General features: G+C 45.1%; 1 protein-coding gene across 1 annotated transcript in view; it reads left to right on the top strand.

Annotated features, from left to right (window-relative positions):
- The window catches only part of T265_00925 (hypothetical protein), a gene marked incomplete at both ends in the record, with an annotated part of 85,226 nt that extends 74,497 nt beyond the window's left edge, over nt 1-10,729 (top strand). Inside the window, 2 exons of the mRNA XM_009164820.1 lie at nt 2,705-2,798; nt 10,367-10,729. Of these exons, the coding sequence (XP_009163084.1) occupies nt 2,705-2,798; nt 10,367-10,729 (457 nt within the window). The remainder of the gene's footprint in view (nt 1-2,704; nt 2,799-10,366) is intronic.
- Between the last annotated feature and the right edge of the window lie 4,998 nt (nt 10,730-15,727).

The raw sequence follows: 15,727 nt of genomic DNA, 5'->3' as shown, positions 1-15,727 counted from the left end.
CATTTTTCGTAACTAAAACTGCATTTAGCTGTTCCGTGTGACTGCGTTGACCGTTATCGACGAGTCCGCCAAAATAACCATCACTTTGGTAGAGATGAGTTTACTGTATGAACGTGAAATCCAATTACTTGAAGCCGCTTCCAACCAGCAAGTCAGAGTGTAAGCAGAACGGTGTCCGATCCACTTTTGGCCTTCTGTTTCTTGGCCGAAGTTCCGAGTCAACTTAGACTTGATACACTCGTTTTCTTCGTGCTCATTTTGGATTGGACTGATCGATACAATGTTCGAAGTTGGTGTCAAATAAAAGCAAGGGCTACTCACTTCAGTTTCGCTTAGATTTTGGGTTTAATCCGGCCCTCTCTTAGCGACAGCTCAACCAGCCTCCAAGAAACACAATGCGTAACTCCTTCAAGCACTAATAATCATAGCGGAATAGCCTGTATTTTTTGCTGACTGTCGTACGGTTTGGAAGTATGGCATACGTACCACTTGCGTTTGAATCACACGATACGGTCTGGGACTGTCTGGTGACCCGCGTGATTTTGGGAAGAACATTCTGAACGAAGATTCGATGGATGTCGCATAATATATCCTCTTTTCACATCTTGAGGGGGGTTTTGTGTGCAATGCAAATTTTTGGTGTCCAATGTTATCGACGACCCTGTGTGTCATCTGGCACATTTTTGACACGAAGGCGATCCTTTTGCCTTGGCTACAAACGGCCAAAAACCAAAGTTCTGTCCACCACGCTTGGTATGCTTCCAGTGGCATTTTACATACTGAGGCCGTTTCGTGAATACGTATCATACCACTCAGGACGAGTATATCATAATTATGTTCTCGAAAAGCATAGTTATTCAGTAAATCGGCTCCACTAACAAAGTAGTTCTTGCGTTCGCAACGCTGCCATCTACTGTAATAAAGCTGGTTATAGTGGACCCACTGAGGAGATATTTCAGTAGTCAGAATTTTTTTTCCATTGTATTCCCTCTCGGGGAAACAAACTGCCCTAGATGAGCCAGCTTCCCGTCACCGAACAGGCTGATTTATTGATAGAAATTACACATCTCAGTGACAGCAGGCCGAACTGTTGCCGTCATCGACAGACAATGTCTGCCAGAATGTGCGCCTTGGCCGTCGTTCAAATAATGATAAATTATACTGACCTAAATGACTGAGGTGTGGTTTGTGTCTGCTTTCTTCGTTTTGGTGATTAATCGAACCGGAGGAATCATTGGTGACTCTATACCTGTTAGCACATGTAGCTCGAACCAGGCCAGTGACGCAGACACGACATGTGACAGTTTGGAGTTGTCACCAGACTGTATAGGAGACAAACACACAAGACGCAGTCAATTTGGCAATGTCAGTTTGACAGTTGTTTTCGCCTATTTCGCAAAAAACAGCTTTAAAAAAATTCACCTGGCCGGTTATTCGAAGTGATCGATTCCCTGCATACTATCATAGTGCTTACATTGAATTGTTTGCATTGCGACTTATCCGCACGAGCTCAGTGCGACCGTCCCATGTAGGACAGCTTGACGTCATACACATCTGCACCCGGATACGCCATCAAGGGAGCGGAGTGACCGGCTGACTAATCGCAAGATCAGATAGGAATACCGGGATTTGTCGAGCAAAATGGCATAGTTACAGCAGATGGAGTCTGTTTGACGGAGACACCGCTGGTTATTGCAAAATATTACTATGCTCAATGAGTGAGGAAGCGGGAGCCACACAACAAAGCGAACACTGTAAGCCGTCTTGTAATGCTGCCATTTGTCCGGCATTTTGTGTGCCCACCTACTGAGGGATCAGGAACGAATGACAACGAAAGGCTAAGATTCTGCCGTGAAATTGTGCGAATTAAGTGGGAGGAGCAAGATGGAAACACCACATCCAGTTGAATTTTCCCTAAATGTTAGTGAGGATACATACTACTCGTGAGGTTGCTGAAAACTTGACCGGTCTCACTCTAATTGGGACTCATCAGTGGGGCGCAGTCCCAGAGCACCCAGCAACCATGTGTGGCTAAATTACCCTCTTAGAGAAACCACCACAATGACAATGTTATGTCAACAATCGGCGTCTTAGTTAGCCCTCCGAAAAAACTAGCTAATATCTCCAGCAATTCCTACATAAACCGGTTACATCACAGATTTTATGGATGAGATGATTTGTTTTATACAAGAATTGTAAACGGAACTTTTTAGAACACAGTTGCGGTGTGTATTATTGCCGTCGAAGCTAGACAAAAACGTGAGACAGTACGCGACAACTAATAATTTTTCCATATTTGTCGGTCTGTCATAAGGCAGGAATACGTCTCCGCCATGCACTTGCTTTGCTGCTTTTGAGCCTATGCAGTCGAAAAATTACCGTTATCGAAAAGATACTTCCGGATGTTCAAGCATCCAATGCGCTTGAACTGACTAATCACCTCACAGTTTGTCTATCTGTTGTTAAAAGCGTGCACACATTTTAAGCGGTTACAACAGACACAGATATTTCGCCTTCTGCCGTATGTCAACAGAAAATGTGTTAACCTACATCGCGTCCAGCATCGAATGTTGAAAGTCATTCGCCCATTCAGCTACTGAAACGTTGTGAGTAGTTTGTAGTTAATCCACATGATATTTCGACATCAGCGTAAAATGTTTTCCCAAATATTTTGGGAAATTTTCATTTCAGTCTCCTCTCACAGAGCATTTCTAGCAATAGCGGATTCATTGGCTGATTTCGGGGCGAATGAAATCCTCGCAAGACAAGCGATCCAAACAAATTCCACTAAAATTATGGTAATTTAAGGGAATCTCGGGGCTTTTGTATGTTACCGGCAAACAGAACACTTCTGTGTGAAAGTTTGATTTCAATACTTCAACCTTTGAGGAACTATTATTTTACATATAATAGTCCGCCTTATAAACTGGGTAATTCCGATATGCTTGACGTGAGCGTTCTCGATAAGCGTGATTGTCAGTAGAACGTCAAGAACCGCGCCACTCCATTGCTCTGTGTATCCTTCCTTGATGTCAGTGCAAAGCTCGCACTCAAACTTCGCAAGCCCAAGCAATGGGATTGGTTATATCCATTCATTTTCACTTTTGTCATTTGACTACTTAACTATACTTTACCGATGCCACATGCTCTCCGGTTTACGACTGAAGTCTCGCTCGAGTTTTGTTCACTTATTTCCTTCCGCATCCATCTATAATCTGTATCACTTTATTAAAATTCGTTCAGCTTTTTACCTCCTGGCGTTGACATACATGCAGCCGTTTCGATCGCACTCGAGCTAAGGACTTACTACACTGGGAGAATCTTTACTTGGTTTTATCCTCCTCTCCATTGCCGTTTCGACGCTGTGATCGTGCTGATAGTTGTGAGATTGGTGGGAAAAGCCTAGAAACTTTTGCTTGGTTAAGATTGTACACTGACGTGCTATCGGCCAAACGTTAAATGGCACAGACCTGTTAAATGACAGGTTTCTGAATCCACAGTTCATTTGCTGCACAGTGACTCTACCATTTTGCAGTTTGCCATCATAGCGTGCAAAGGAGCTGATAGCAACGGAAAACCACCTAAGTGTTTCTAGTGTAGCTAAGTACATGTTTCGTCCGTCTCATTATGGGGTTACATTACCCAATTTTGATGTGGGAACCTGCGAAATAGCTTCAAAGCGCATTGGGACAATAGGTTTACCGTAACTGTCAGAAAAGATAATTGGTTCTTTGGACTATTGCTTCCAAATTCGGTATTCACAGATTGAGGTAAGGTTTTTTGTACCAGTGGAATGAATATGACTGGCAGGAAAGATGTGCTATTCCCACTGGGGGGCGCCATACAGATCTCTGGTGTTTGTAGTGTCTGTAATCCGTTGTCACATTTACCATTCTTCCTGATCTTGAACCACATTTTGTAACTGTCGTTCACATTGTACCATGACGTTTGTTTCAATGTTACGAATACACAATTTTCCGGTGCGACTGCTGACTTCTTGCTGAACGAGTGTATTTACGCTCCGTTGAACTGTTTGTTGACTGCTGAGCCAGTGGGACTACATCTCTGTGCTTGTGTCAACCGTTGAACGTCACAATAAATCCCTGTGGCATTTTTTAGCCGTGAATAATTTTCCTACCGTGGAATATATCACGCACGCGGAACCATCTGTGAGAAATTCCGACAAGGGAATATTTCCTCTCACAGCCAGTTACTTCATTTGGATCGGTGTAGTGGACTATCGGATCTACACATTCGTGAGTCCCCATTTGACTACTCATTCCTTTCCTGTTGTGATCATGTGATTTTGTATTGGTAACTTTGCTTCTTAATTTATCCGAACACGCTGATAAGGTCCTAGTCCGCTACATGTTCACTTGAACAAGAATCCTTTGAGGAATTCCTACCCGTCCTTCCATGCCTAAGAAATTTTGGAACCAGTGGCTTGCCGTGCGAAAACGTGGATGGATTATGTCGGGAGTGTTCAATGGAATTACTAAAGACAAAACTCACATTCCCTTTCGCTATAAGCACTAACGACCCAGGAAGGCTGCGGGCCTTGTTGTGAGATAGATACATCAGCCTCCAAATTGCGTGAGTCAGTAAATAGCTCTGAGTTTCGAGGCTCGTTACGTAACTATGCATTCATTCTGCCTCTTCCCTATCTGTAAAATTGTTTTGCCTTGTCCCATCAGTTCATTTAATTCAGTGGTTATCCTGTAAATCAATGATATACCTGCAGCAGTAAGGCACCAAACTACGGGAACGATGTACATTCTTCGCTGCTTGAAGTCTCAGCATGTCCCCAACTCGTTTCGATTTTTTTGTCTGTTTTCACGCTCATGGCTGATGCAATATGTCCTAAAGAAGTAGTCTCGTACCTGCGGAGCTGACATCCAATGGTTTAAGAATAATCTTAACAAATTCCGGTCTTTCTAAAGCCTCGCTAAATTTCGTTTTTTGGTGTTAAATTTTCCTCTTAACATATTACCTAAATACATCAGGCAAGATCCGGGAATTGAATCAAAGCAACCGCTTTGCACCGGTAGTTTGAACTCCTTGTATGAGTGATCGCGGGAAAACAACATGATTTAAAATTCTCAGAGCATGGAAGATTGTAAATGTCGTTTCCCGCCTTTTTTCTCTCTCTATCTCGATTTTTCAACGGATGAAGACAATCAACGTGACCAGCATGTCCAGGCTAATGTTCACGTGTGACAGTAGGTTTCAGCATGTTTGTCGCTCCTTTCAAGTGATTTTAGTTCACACACAATTGTGAGTCACTGCTTCCTCTTTCACGGGCACAGCGGGGTTCAAACAGGGTGAATTGGACAGCTATGTGGAATTTCTGTCCAGAATTTTTGTGATAACGTGCAGAGCCGCTCTTTGCTACTGAGTTGTTAGCCGGCAAGGTAGGATTCTGACAACCACGGAGTCGACGGTCTCAATTCTATGTCACATTGTACTCATCTTCTATACCCAGGTTCACCGCAAAATCAGCAAGATTATTTTCAAGAAACTTGTAAGTCAACACCAGTTTAGGGGACAGGTTTCGGTTCGTTGTGCCTCAACCTTATCAGTGTCTAGCGTGAAATACACGGCCCTGTAAAACCCAGTAAATGGGTGACGCGCCGTACTAATAAACATTGCCTACACCTGAAATTTTTACAACCAACATTCACCATCTCACCCATACCCTCGCACTAATAGCTAAATTCTAGTCTTTGTTAACTTCAGTCCTAAGATTTTGCACGTCACATAGAAGGCCTGTTTATATTCATGTCGCACTCCATGATAAGGGCTGATGATTGGTCATAAACAAGAGCGCCCAAAGTCTACCTAATCGATTTTGGAATGGGCGGTCAGCAAACCAACGTTGACCATGAGAACGCGTCCTCCTCTTTGCTGACACATGATACTTAGCTCTCTGGAGGATGGAAATGACTTTTGTTATTCGGGCACTTGCATGTTTATGGGACCACAATGCTATGTTCAAACTAGATCACTGTCCTTAGGCTTTTTTTGGCAATCAGGCCACATGAACGCCAAAATGTGGCCATAAAACTCTCCTTCCACCCTTTATCAGTTGAAACCTAGCAATAACGGGAGAAGGGCATCCAAAATTGTGAAAGCGTAGTGAGTGCAGATTAGACTAGGTGCTGAGTGACAGTGGCATTTTTACTCGTTCCTAACTTGCACCCATGCACTACAAACTTATGAACTATCGAATGACCGGACCGAAGCACCAGGAAGTCACTTCTAGCGACTTCCCGACTATCTTGATAAGGCCCTGCTCATGGCAAAAGCATGCGTAAACTTTCGTCCCTCTCTAGATATGTATCATACCAGCAGCTACAACACTCTTAAATCCTCAAGAGGCCATTGAAGTGCTGTAAAACACTGTATTCTGGCGATTTCGATGATTTAACAATGAGGATGCATAGCCCTGCGAAGTAGTTTAATTTTTTCAATGAATATGGTGCATTCTCTTGATGCTTGCTCCAGACCTGAATAGAGAACACAAGATAAAACCCGAAAAAGGTTTTGTTGAACGGCTCGAGCACCTCAAATATTCTGTTAGAAACGGTCAATATAGACCGTTTGGAGGCCCACTGTTCGGGACTGGTCGCCTCTGCGTGTCAAATGCACGGCCAAAAGTTGGATTAATCCAGGTTTCAAGATGCATTACCTGCTAAATTCTGGTCATTCAAGTAGAGTAGACAGTTTTTAGAGCCGGCATAAAAACACAATCACCTTGCCTAGATTTGGTGGAAGTTTGAAGCCCTAAAAAGGAGAAACGTCTATCTAATGTAAACGAAAGTTGGTTTACTAGTGGCAAAAAATAAAACTCTACTCACGAGTCCTAGATATACGGACCGGGATGGTCTAGATAAACTAAGGTCAAGAAAGTGCTCCGTCGGAGTAGTAGTCACAGATGCTGTACTGCTATTTAATCAACCAACAGACCTTGCGGTGACACGCTCCAAAGTAGGCATCGGGTCCTAGCAACAGTCGAAGGGACGGTTTCCAGCTGCAGCCTTGAGCTACACTCGCAGCTGAACGAAGCTACTGTTCGGACAAGCCTGATTGGCAGAGATGACAATACAATGGCGAAACACGACGTACCTCCAGTGCAATGTGAATGGTTGAGAAGGTATCAACTGCACGATAAACGGTCAAATGTGGTGTAACATTTTGGTCGGAAAGTCAGACGAGGCCTCAAGAAATATACCATAACCAAGGAAAGCTAAGTACAGCACCACTAAGGCGTTCATGTTAATATTTTGTTAAACCAACTCAACTAAACATGGAGTTAGGTGTTATAATCTGACTTTCCAGGTACACTTGGCAGCCATGTTTAGGCACTTCAAAGCAAATCTTGCACGGGTACATACGGACTGATGACTTGAAGGGACTCAGCAGGACCTTAAATTAAAATAGCAGCTAGAAACTCATTGATCAGCAAATACTGTGAGTGTTGATTGAAACGACGGAGGAGCAGGATGAAAACAACTTGGCCACCGTAGAAGCACGGATGGGATGGCAATTTCGACAACCTCGAAGGGTAATGCGTGCTTATAACGCCTCGTTAAATAGAAGGACCTTATAGGACAAAACAAATTACGTCCTACCTAACTTTCCGGGCTTGACGCATTAGCCAAGCACTGAAGCAACTAGCATTTAATCAAATGGTCGTTTATATATGTGCTGGGTTTTTCAGTCAGCTGGGAAACGTTTGATCACACAGCAAAGGGGCGTAATCAGCTGATACTTTAATTTCATGGTCTGTACATCATTTCGGCATCCCATTAGTTTGCCTCGGTTTGTGCTGTGGCCTGTATTTCATACATTCGAGTGATGCTTTGAGCAGCTTCAATCCGAGGACTTCCATTTCTGCTCCTATTGGTCGGTTCTTGCTTGCTTTTGCCTTGTTGTTTATCTTTACCCCATACGGTCAGGGCTTACGGTGGTTTTTATTACTAATGAGAGAAAGGAGGCCTTTGCTATGAAGTTATTTAATGGAAAACACCAACTAAACAGTCACAGACGATTGGGCATTAAAGCATCACCCTCATTTGAACCTTGTTTGTAAAATATGAATATCCGTCTTCTCGAACGCGTCTTCCTGAACTTTCCTGGATACTCATTGTCCGTCACTCAAATGTAAACGAATGCTACACAGCAATTCCACAAATTCCGTAATAATTCTCACTTTTCAAAGCAAAGAAGATTCACGAGAGAAACACATACTTGTTGGATTCATCATCAGTAGTGCCCACCGTCACATACCTTCCCTCTTTCAAAGGTCGTTCGCATGCCACCTATTTTCAGTTACCTCCGTTAGGTCGGCTTCAGCAGCTGGTTTATTCGGCCGCACTTTGGGTGCAACATGCCACCTCAGGAGCTGAGTCCTATTATGTCTTTTCGATCCCCGACCGCCTCGGATTGTATAGACGTTCCCCGGGCGGTCGATAGCGCCAAACGGACCTTGCCATTGACTGCCCAACCTTCGAGACCCCAGCCAACTCCTTCCAGGATTCTGATGACCCTTCCACTTGACCTTCGTGCATATGGGGAATAGTCGTGCCCTTCTGCTTGCCCTTTTCTTTCAAATCCTTTCCTAAACGGCGGCCAAGTTTTCTCGGGCTTTCCTACTTTCTTCCTCTAGCTCCTCCGGAGACAAGCATGATGCCGGTAACAGCCCGATTTTCTGACCAACCGAAAGGCGCGGATGTCGACCTTACACATACATAAACAGGGACTTGCCTGTTCTTGGCTGAATGGAAGCACGAGGGGCTAGCAACAACATTAGCAGGTTCAATTCCAGTCAACCGTTTTCGCCGTCAGTCACTCCTTGATCGTTCGGTTATTACGGTTGATTAGACCATTTGTTTGCGGGTGTTGTGGTGCCGTCCTTAGGCGTCTGGTATCCAGCATCTGCAAGCAAGTCCTGAACTCTTCGCTCTCGAAGCTAGGCCCCTAATCAGTTGGAATCATTTTTGGCATCCCATGGTTGGCTGCATGGGTGCTATGTTGCCGTCCTTAAACGTCTGATGCCCGGCTTTTTAAGCAATTCCTAAACTCTTCGCTGTCAAAGCAGGGCCGCTGATCGGTCAGGATCATTTTTCGCATCACATGGTCGGCCAGAACGTGATGTATTACCACTCCGCTGATGGCCATCGCCCGTTGATTTGCCACGGCTGCCGCTTCGATCCACCATAACAGGCGTTTTGTACTTGTTACGATATATTGATTTCCGCTGGTCGTCACCGTAAAGAGGCGCATGACGTTAACGGACCAGAACTCGCCAATTTCTGATACGGGAATGGGTTTCGTGGGATGGGTTGCACCTGTCAGTTGGCGCCGCTTACAGAACACCAAATAATCTATCACCTCACTTCTCATCCCGGGCAAGTAAGCCCTCTGCTGAAGTAAGTTATACGTCTTGGAGCACCGTGTATGCGCTATCTCGTGGCATTCGACAATAGCTACCGTCTCAAAACGCGCGGTATCACTGGCAGCATAACATTCGAATCGGTGGCGCCTAGGAAATTAGGCCAGCTTCATTCAGACTCAAGAGATCAAAGTGACTCTGAAACGTTTCCGATTCATTGTCTCCCTCTCCGTTTCCAATCCTCCTTCCATCCAACAAGGTGGCTGCACCCTTCCGAACACAGGATCCTGCCATTTGAGTTGCACTAACCTTCCGGAACCTGGCTCGACGGCGGGGCTATTGGCCCCAGTCATGACCCTGGGGGCCTCAGGCCTCTGTCTTGACAGCCAGTCAGCCAAGTGGTTCTCCTTCCCTGGCATGTGCTTGATTGTGAAGTCGTACTCTTGCAACCGGAGTGCCCAGCGCGCGGGCTCTTCGCGAGGATCTCTGATGGTCCTGTTCTACTCGAGAGGCTTGTGATTAGTTTTGACATGAAATCTTTGTCCAAGTAGATATGACCTCCACTTATCCAGGGACCGAACGATAGCTAAACATTCTTTCTCAGTGGTTAGTTACTTATGTTCAGCATCAGTCAGAACACGACCGGCATATTCGATAACTCCATTCCTCTGCTTTATAACTGCGCCGATACCGCAATCACTAGCGTCCGTTGCAACAGTGAGCATATCTCCGACCCTGGGTAGTTTGAGAGTTGTAGTTGCCTACCCAGCATCCGCGCCTCAACACGTTCGAAAGCCTCATGTGCTTCCCTGGTCCATTTGAAATTCCGCCCAGTTTCCGTGCCAGATGCACCAGGTGCTCCACACTCAACAGGCCAGTTGCCCCCGCATACCGCAACAGGGCACCATGCGCGGGCTGCGCACCCTAAACGAACTGGTCAGACAGTAATTACTGGCGCGACACTCCGTCCAGTCCCGGAAAGGCCCGATCCAGTGGCCGCTGCAGGCTGGCGAACAAACCGTCGGACCACTTCCCGGTTCATTCCCGGCTGCTTCACGGATTTTTGGTGGTCGGCTGGTGTGTCGAACTGCGCTGCAAGGACTTCATTTGTGGTGGCTTAGTCTACCCTCCGAGGGCCTATTCTGGTTACATTCAGGGCCGCCTTCTCTATCCTCTGAGAAGGCGCTTCAGCGCCGCCAAGCTACCCCAGCTGGTCTCCAGTCCAGTAGCCTCTGCAATCTCCTTGAAGTCCTTCAGGAAGGTCCGAACATGCAAATCCTTAAAGAGTTGTACCCACAGGATCTCCATCCTTATCCTGGTCACCTAACCAAATGAAAGGATGAAGGCCTCCGTTACGAAGTTGTATACTTGAAAACACCAACAGAACAGTTAAGGACCATTGGACACGGAGACGTAACTCCCATTCGCACCTTGCTTGTAAAATGTGAATATCCGTCTTCTCGAACGTGTCTTCCTGAACTTTCCTGAATACTCATTGACCGTCACTCAAACACAAACGAACGCTACAAACCAATTCCACAAATTCTGTTATAAACGCAACTTTATGGTAGACGCGAATCGGGTTTATGGGAAAACATACTACTCGTGTGTCTCATCACTAGTATCCGGCGTTACAATGTCAGTTTGCTTTCGTGGATTCGAATAGCCCGTTTCTTGTGTTTGCTGCTTTTGGGCATTTTTTCTCGAGGTTGCTAGGTTGGTCGCGCATTTCTGATGGACATAGTTGCTCATCTTGTAATGAGATAGGTCCTCGATTCCGATGGTTTGTTTAGAAGTTCTTCTATAGCTCAGCGTTCTTTGCTCGATTTCGTTTTGTAACTTTTTATGTGGATGCGTATTCCAGTAGGCCCGGTTGGTCTTCTGGATTCTAATCCACTTCTTTCCCCCGCATGTATCTTTGCCGTGTTCTTGTCTATTTTTAGGCATTTTGCCGTGGTGTTCCCATGGTCTTAGTAACTGATCAGTCGTATCAACTTCAGTATGTTTGGTGGTGACGATTTCTGTCCAGTACTAGTCTTGGATAAATTCACGCTCTCTTGTTTTGTGCTTAAAATAGAATGTGAAGTTTTATTCCGGTAGAATTCGTGTTTACCCCGATTCTTGCGCACGGGGATAAGTGCAAAGTAGTCCTGTCATTTGACAGCAACACAGAGACAAACCAGAGCATACTGTTGTACTTGTCCTAAATCCCGAATGTAAGATTCATTATGTAGCCCATAGTTTTACCACGGTAGGCTACCGCTGACAACCCAATAAAGTGTTTTCGAGGATAGCACGTTCACGATGAAAGATGGAGATGTTAACCCAATAAAGTGTTTTCGAGGATAGCACGTCCACGATGAAAGCTTGTATTTTTGGGCGGTGCCGTCAGACTATCGAGTAGGAGTTTATAGAAAGAGAGCACATACGGAACCAATTTCAGACGCTACGATTAACGTAGAGTCTAGAACTGTTCAAGTGCGTTAAGATAAAATGAAACACACTGGAATCGCAGGTAAAGTAAGGGAAACGCTTGCGTAAACACTTTTAGGGAAATGGCCATCCAAAAATTTTTCCTGAAGATACCCGAGAAAATGCATCCGAGCTAACTCTATGGCCTAAGGAGAAAACAAAGGGCTGACGCAACCACACATCAAGAATAGTTCTTTGGTGGATGCAAGAATGCTATGAAGTAATGCAAGAGCGTCATCCAGACCCAAAAAGGCTTTTGGGACGTCATTCTCAAGGCCAGAAGCGAAACCTACTACAACTGAGAACGCGGATGCCGGTGGACATAGCCGAGAACAAATAAAGAGCAGGAACAGGTAAAAATCGGCACAAGAAGACAGTTAATTTTCAGTCTCCTTCATAGCTGCAGACCGAAAAGAACAGTGTTTGGTACACTAATATAGGGGAGAAAATAGCAGGAACGCAAATGTATGAAGTCATGGCGTTCATCCGCTAAAGCGGTTGCAAGCAGTGAAAAGATGCGCTGAGTTTGACTAGCCATGAATACAAGATACCCAGGGCAGTACGCAAAAGCTTAGAACTTGGTCCATCTTATTCAGTGGCGTACAACCACATGGAGTCGGAGACTAATTAGCCGAAAAGGATTCGAGGATACCTCCGGTGTTGTTACATGCCCTTTTTATGGATATTAGAACACGACCTTCTGTAGTAGCTCACACTGTAACGCGGCAAATTGCACAAGCAGTGACACAAGGCGGACAATTCGCCTTTGCCTGCGTGTAATGCCCCTTGCGTCTTATGAAATGATCCAGCTGAATGACGTCATGGCTTCCAGCGGGAAAATTCCCTTACCGGTATTTGACAATTCACTCACAAATATCTGAAAGTCAGGCATTATCTCCTGACTGGCTGTGCACATCAGAGAGCAGTGATCCTTCACACTGATGAATATCTTCCTCAGCACTGCACGATGCTAGACGCAAGATGAGCTCCCCAAAGAAACTGTTGTGCCGAAGTTCGGTGAACTAACTCATTCTATTTGCTACGTCTGACGAACGAAACGCATATGTAGGTTACTTAACTATCCGCCTTGATAAAATTTACGGTGAATATGCTGTAGATGTTATCTTCCATTTTAAGAACACCGAGGAACGTCATAACGGGTTCAAAATGGACTTTGTGCTTTGTCTCGAAAACTAATGATCACATTCAAATCGGTGATCTTGAAATTCCAGGTAAGTTAGCCACCACATTTAAACAACTCGTAAAACTTGTTACTTCGAAACCCCAATAATTTCAGCAGAATTAAGTTCGGTTTGCTTCTAGTGAGTAGCTTTCACAAACAAGGTTGAGCTGACAGGTATTTAGGGCGTCCGGTATTCGCGAAACGGAATTAGATTCTCGCAAGCTACGACTTGTCCCGGTATTTTGAAGGTAGGAACACTTTAAAAGGAGTTTTAGTACATCAACTTATTTATTCCAACTCTTAATATCTTTGCACGCGGCCGCAAATTCGTTTAAAGCTGTTTAAAACTACTTGAGTTCAACCATGGTCGCGGAATTTGCACTTTAACGGCTTTTAGTGGCTCCGCGTGTTTTGCCCGTAAAGCACAGTGGTCTGCCTATGCAATGAGTTACTCTGCCAGGAATGTGTGGCAAAGAAATGAGAATAATGCCACTAGATTGAGCATATAATAATAAAGATGTCAGCTGGAACAGACTCGCTAAAGATTGTCCTCTTTAAAATAGTTCGTCGTTAGCCCAGGTCAGCGAATAAACAATAATCCAATCATGCTTGCCCAGGGGTCTTCTTCTGAACATTCCCACATATAATAGATTTCGGAGATGGTCTGAAGTATTTTGACGCCAGAGTTAGCACTTGAGCCCGCGAAATGACCGCCGTAAGCGCAAGCGAAATCAGAATCGAGAGTCAAAGCACGTGACCACGATTGTATTGCGTGAATGTTTTGCACGTGCGCGTTTTTGTAGTTTTTCGCATTGAAACAAAAAACGGCTATGCAATTGACAATGATGGAAGCCAAATATATATACAAAACACCCCAGTACTCCCCTTACTAGATCATTGAACGTGGAAGAAGTAATAGCTCAAATAACGGAAATAAACCAAAAATCGCTCACCTAGAGTTGGTAATCGGTGAAGTGCTGAGGGAACGGACGTGTCATCCAGAACGACTTATTAAAGGAATAAGGTTGGCGGTAGGGGTATCTTGAGTGGGTGCGTGTGCTGGTGGGATAGCTGGATGTGGTCGTGGGTGCTTCAGTGAAGGCAGGCTTAAGACGATCAATGGAGACGGTGTCATGCTTTCCGCTTCTCTCTGAAACGAAGTATTTAGAATGACGTTCGACAACCTTGGAGGGATCATCAGGGTTGGAGGGCTTTCCTCGTTGCGTCACGTCGGAGAGATATACATCGTATAGAAGGGAGACAGATTGAGATATGTTCTTTTCACGTTGATCGTCTGGCCGGTGTCGCTCGAGGTTTAGATAGACGGGTGACAAATGCGGGTGATTCGGGCTGTGCGCCAGAAGAGGAAACCAGTTCACCGAATAAAACGTGAAGTTGTACCGTATATTAGTTCGGCTGACGAATAGCGAGGATCTTCCTTAATAGTGGAGCCAATAGTAAGCAAAATGAGGGGTGGAATAGAGGACCATAAAGATAGTCAGTCAACGCACCTCTGATATAGCGATGGAAACCCTCAACCAGACCGTTGGAATAGGGGTGATATGCGGTAGTCGAAATTGGATGAAAACCGTGTAGTGTAAAAAAAACTAAAAGAAGAGGTTACACTGAAGCTGCAAGCTGCTTTCGGTAGCGACGGAGGAAGGTACGCCAAAGTTACTCGCTCAATGCTGGAAAACTGAAAGGGCTACCGCTTCAGCTGAGGTGTCCGAAATGGGTTTAGCTACCTGGCAATGGGTAAAACGATCAACCATGGTAAGAGTATGAGTGAAACCGTTTGATGGGGAAACTGTACCAATGATATCAAGATGAACGTGCGTGAATCGAGCATCAGGGACTGCAAATGAACTGCTAGGTGAGTTCGTGCGCTGAGTTACTTTACTTCTTTGACAGGTGATGCACTGTTTGGCCCGGCGTGTTAAATCCTCATTCATGCGGGGCCATACAAAACGTACACTGTGCACCTACCTTGTTGATATGATTCCTAGATGAGAAAGTCCATGGAAGTGGTCGAAAAACTCAACGAAAAGCCTTGGGGACAATTGGGCGAGCTGTATCGGTAGATGTATTACAAAAATGGTTCCAGACATGAGGGGTAATGGAATTGAAGAAGCTTGAAATGAAGGGAAGGATGGTATGAATGGACGTAAAATTAGGATCACCAAAATTACGGTTCGCCAACTTGGCTAGGTCCAGCTGCGTGGAAAGTGGAAGGTGTTGATGATAATAATGTTCATTTCCCAGCTTGTGAGTGGCATACCGTCAGGTTTGATAATAATGTTACAGTTAGAATAAAAGCAAGACTGGCGTGGGTTGTGGGCAGAGGGGGCTAGGAAAAGGGCTAGCATCAATTGGGGGTGGGCATCATAGAAGCAGGCATGATCACCAAATAAGCACAGGCGGGGAAGTACAGTTACCATGCTCTGTTGGAGAGGATATCGAGCAACCTCAGTTCGCTGGGATTTGAAGGCAGCGGGCAAAAAAAACAAAAGAGGGAGGGCTAAACAAGAGGACTCTCATCTGACACGTGACAAGAAAAGCATAACGGCAAAAAATGCGGAGCCAGAACATCAGAGAAGGTGCAGCAGTAGATTTGGCGTCATCCAGCTGGTCATGTTTAACTAAAACATAGACCCACCGTTAAGGCCTCGTGGCCTTGG

This window comes from Opisthorchis viverrini (assembly GCF_000715545.1).
Source record: "Opisthorchis viverrini unplaced genomic scaffold opera_v5_9, whole genome shotgun sequence".
Classification (NCBI taxonomy): domain Eukaryota; kingdom Metazoa; phylum Platyhelminthes; class Trematoda; order Opisthorchiida; family Opisthorchiidae; genus Opisthorchis; species Opisthorchis viverrini.
This window is presented reverse-complemented; position numbering and strand designations above follow the sequence as displayed.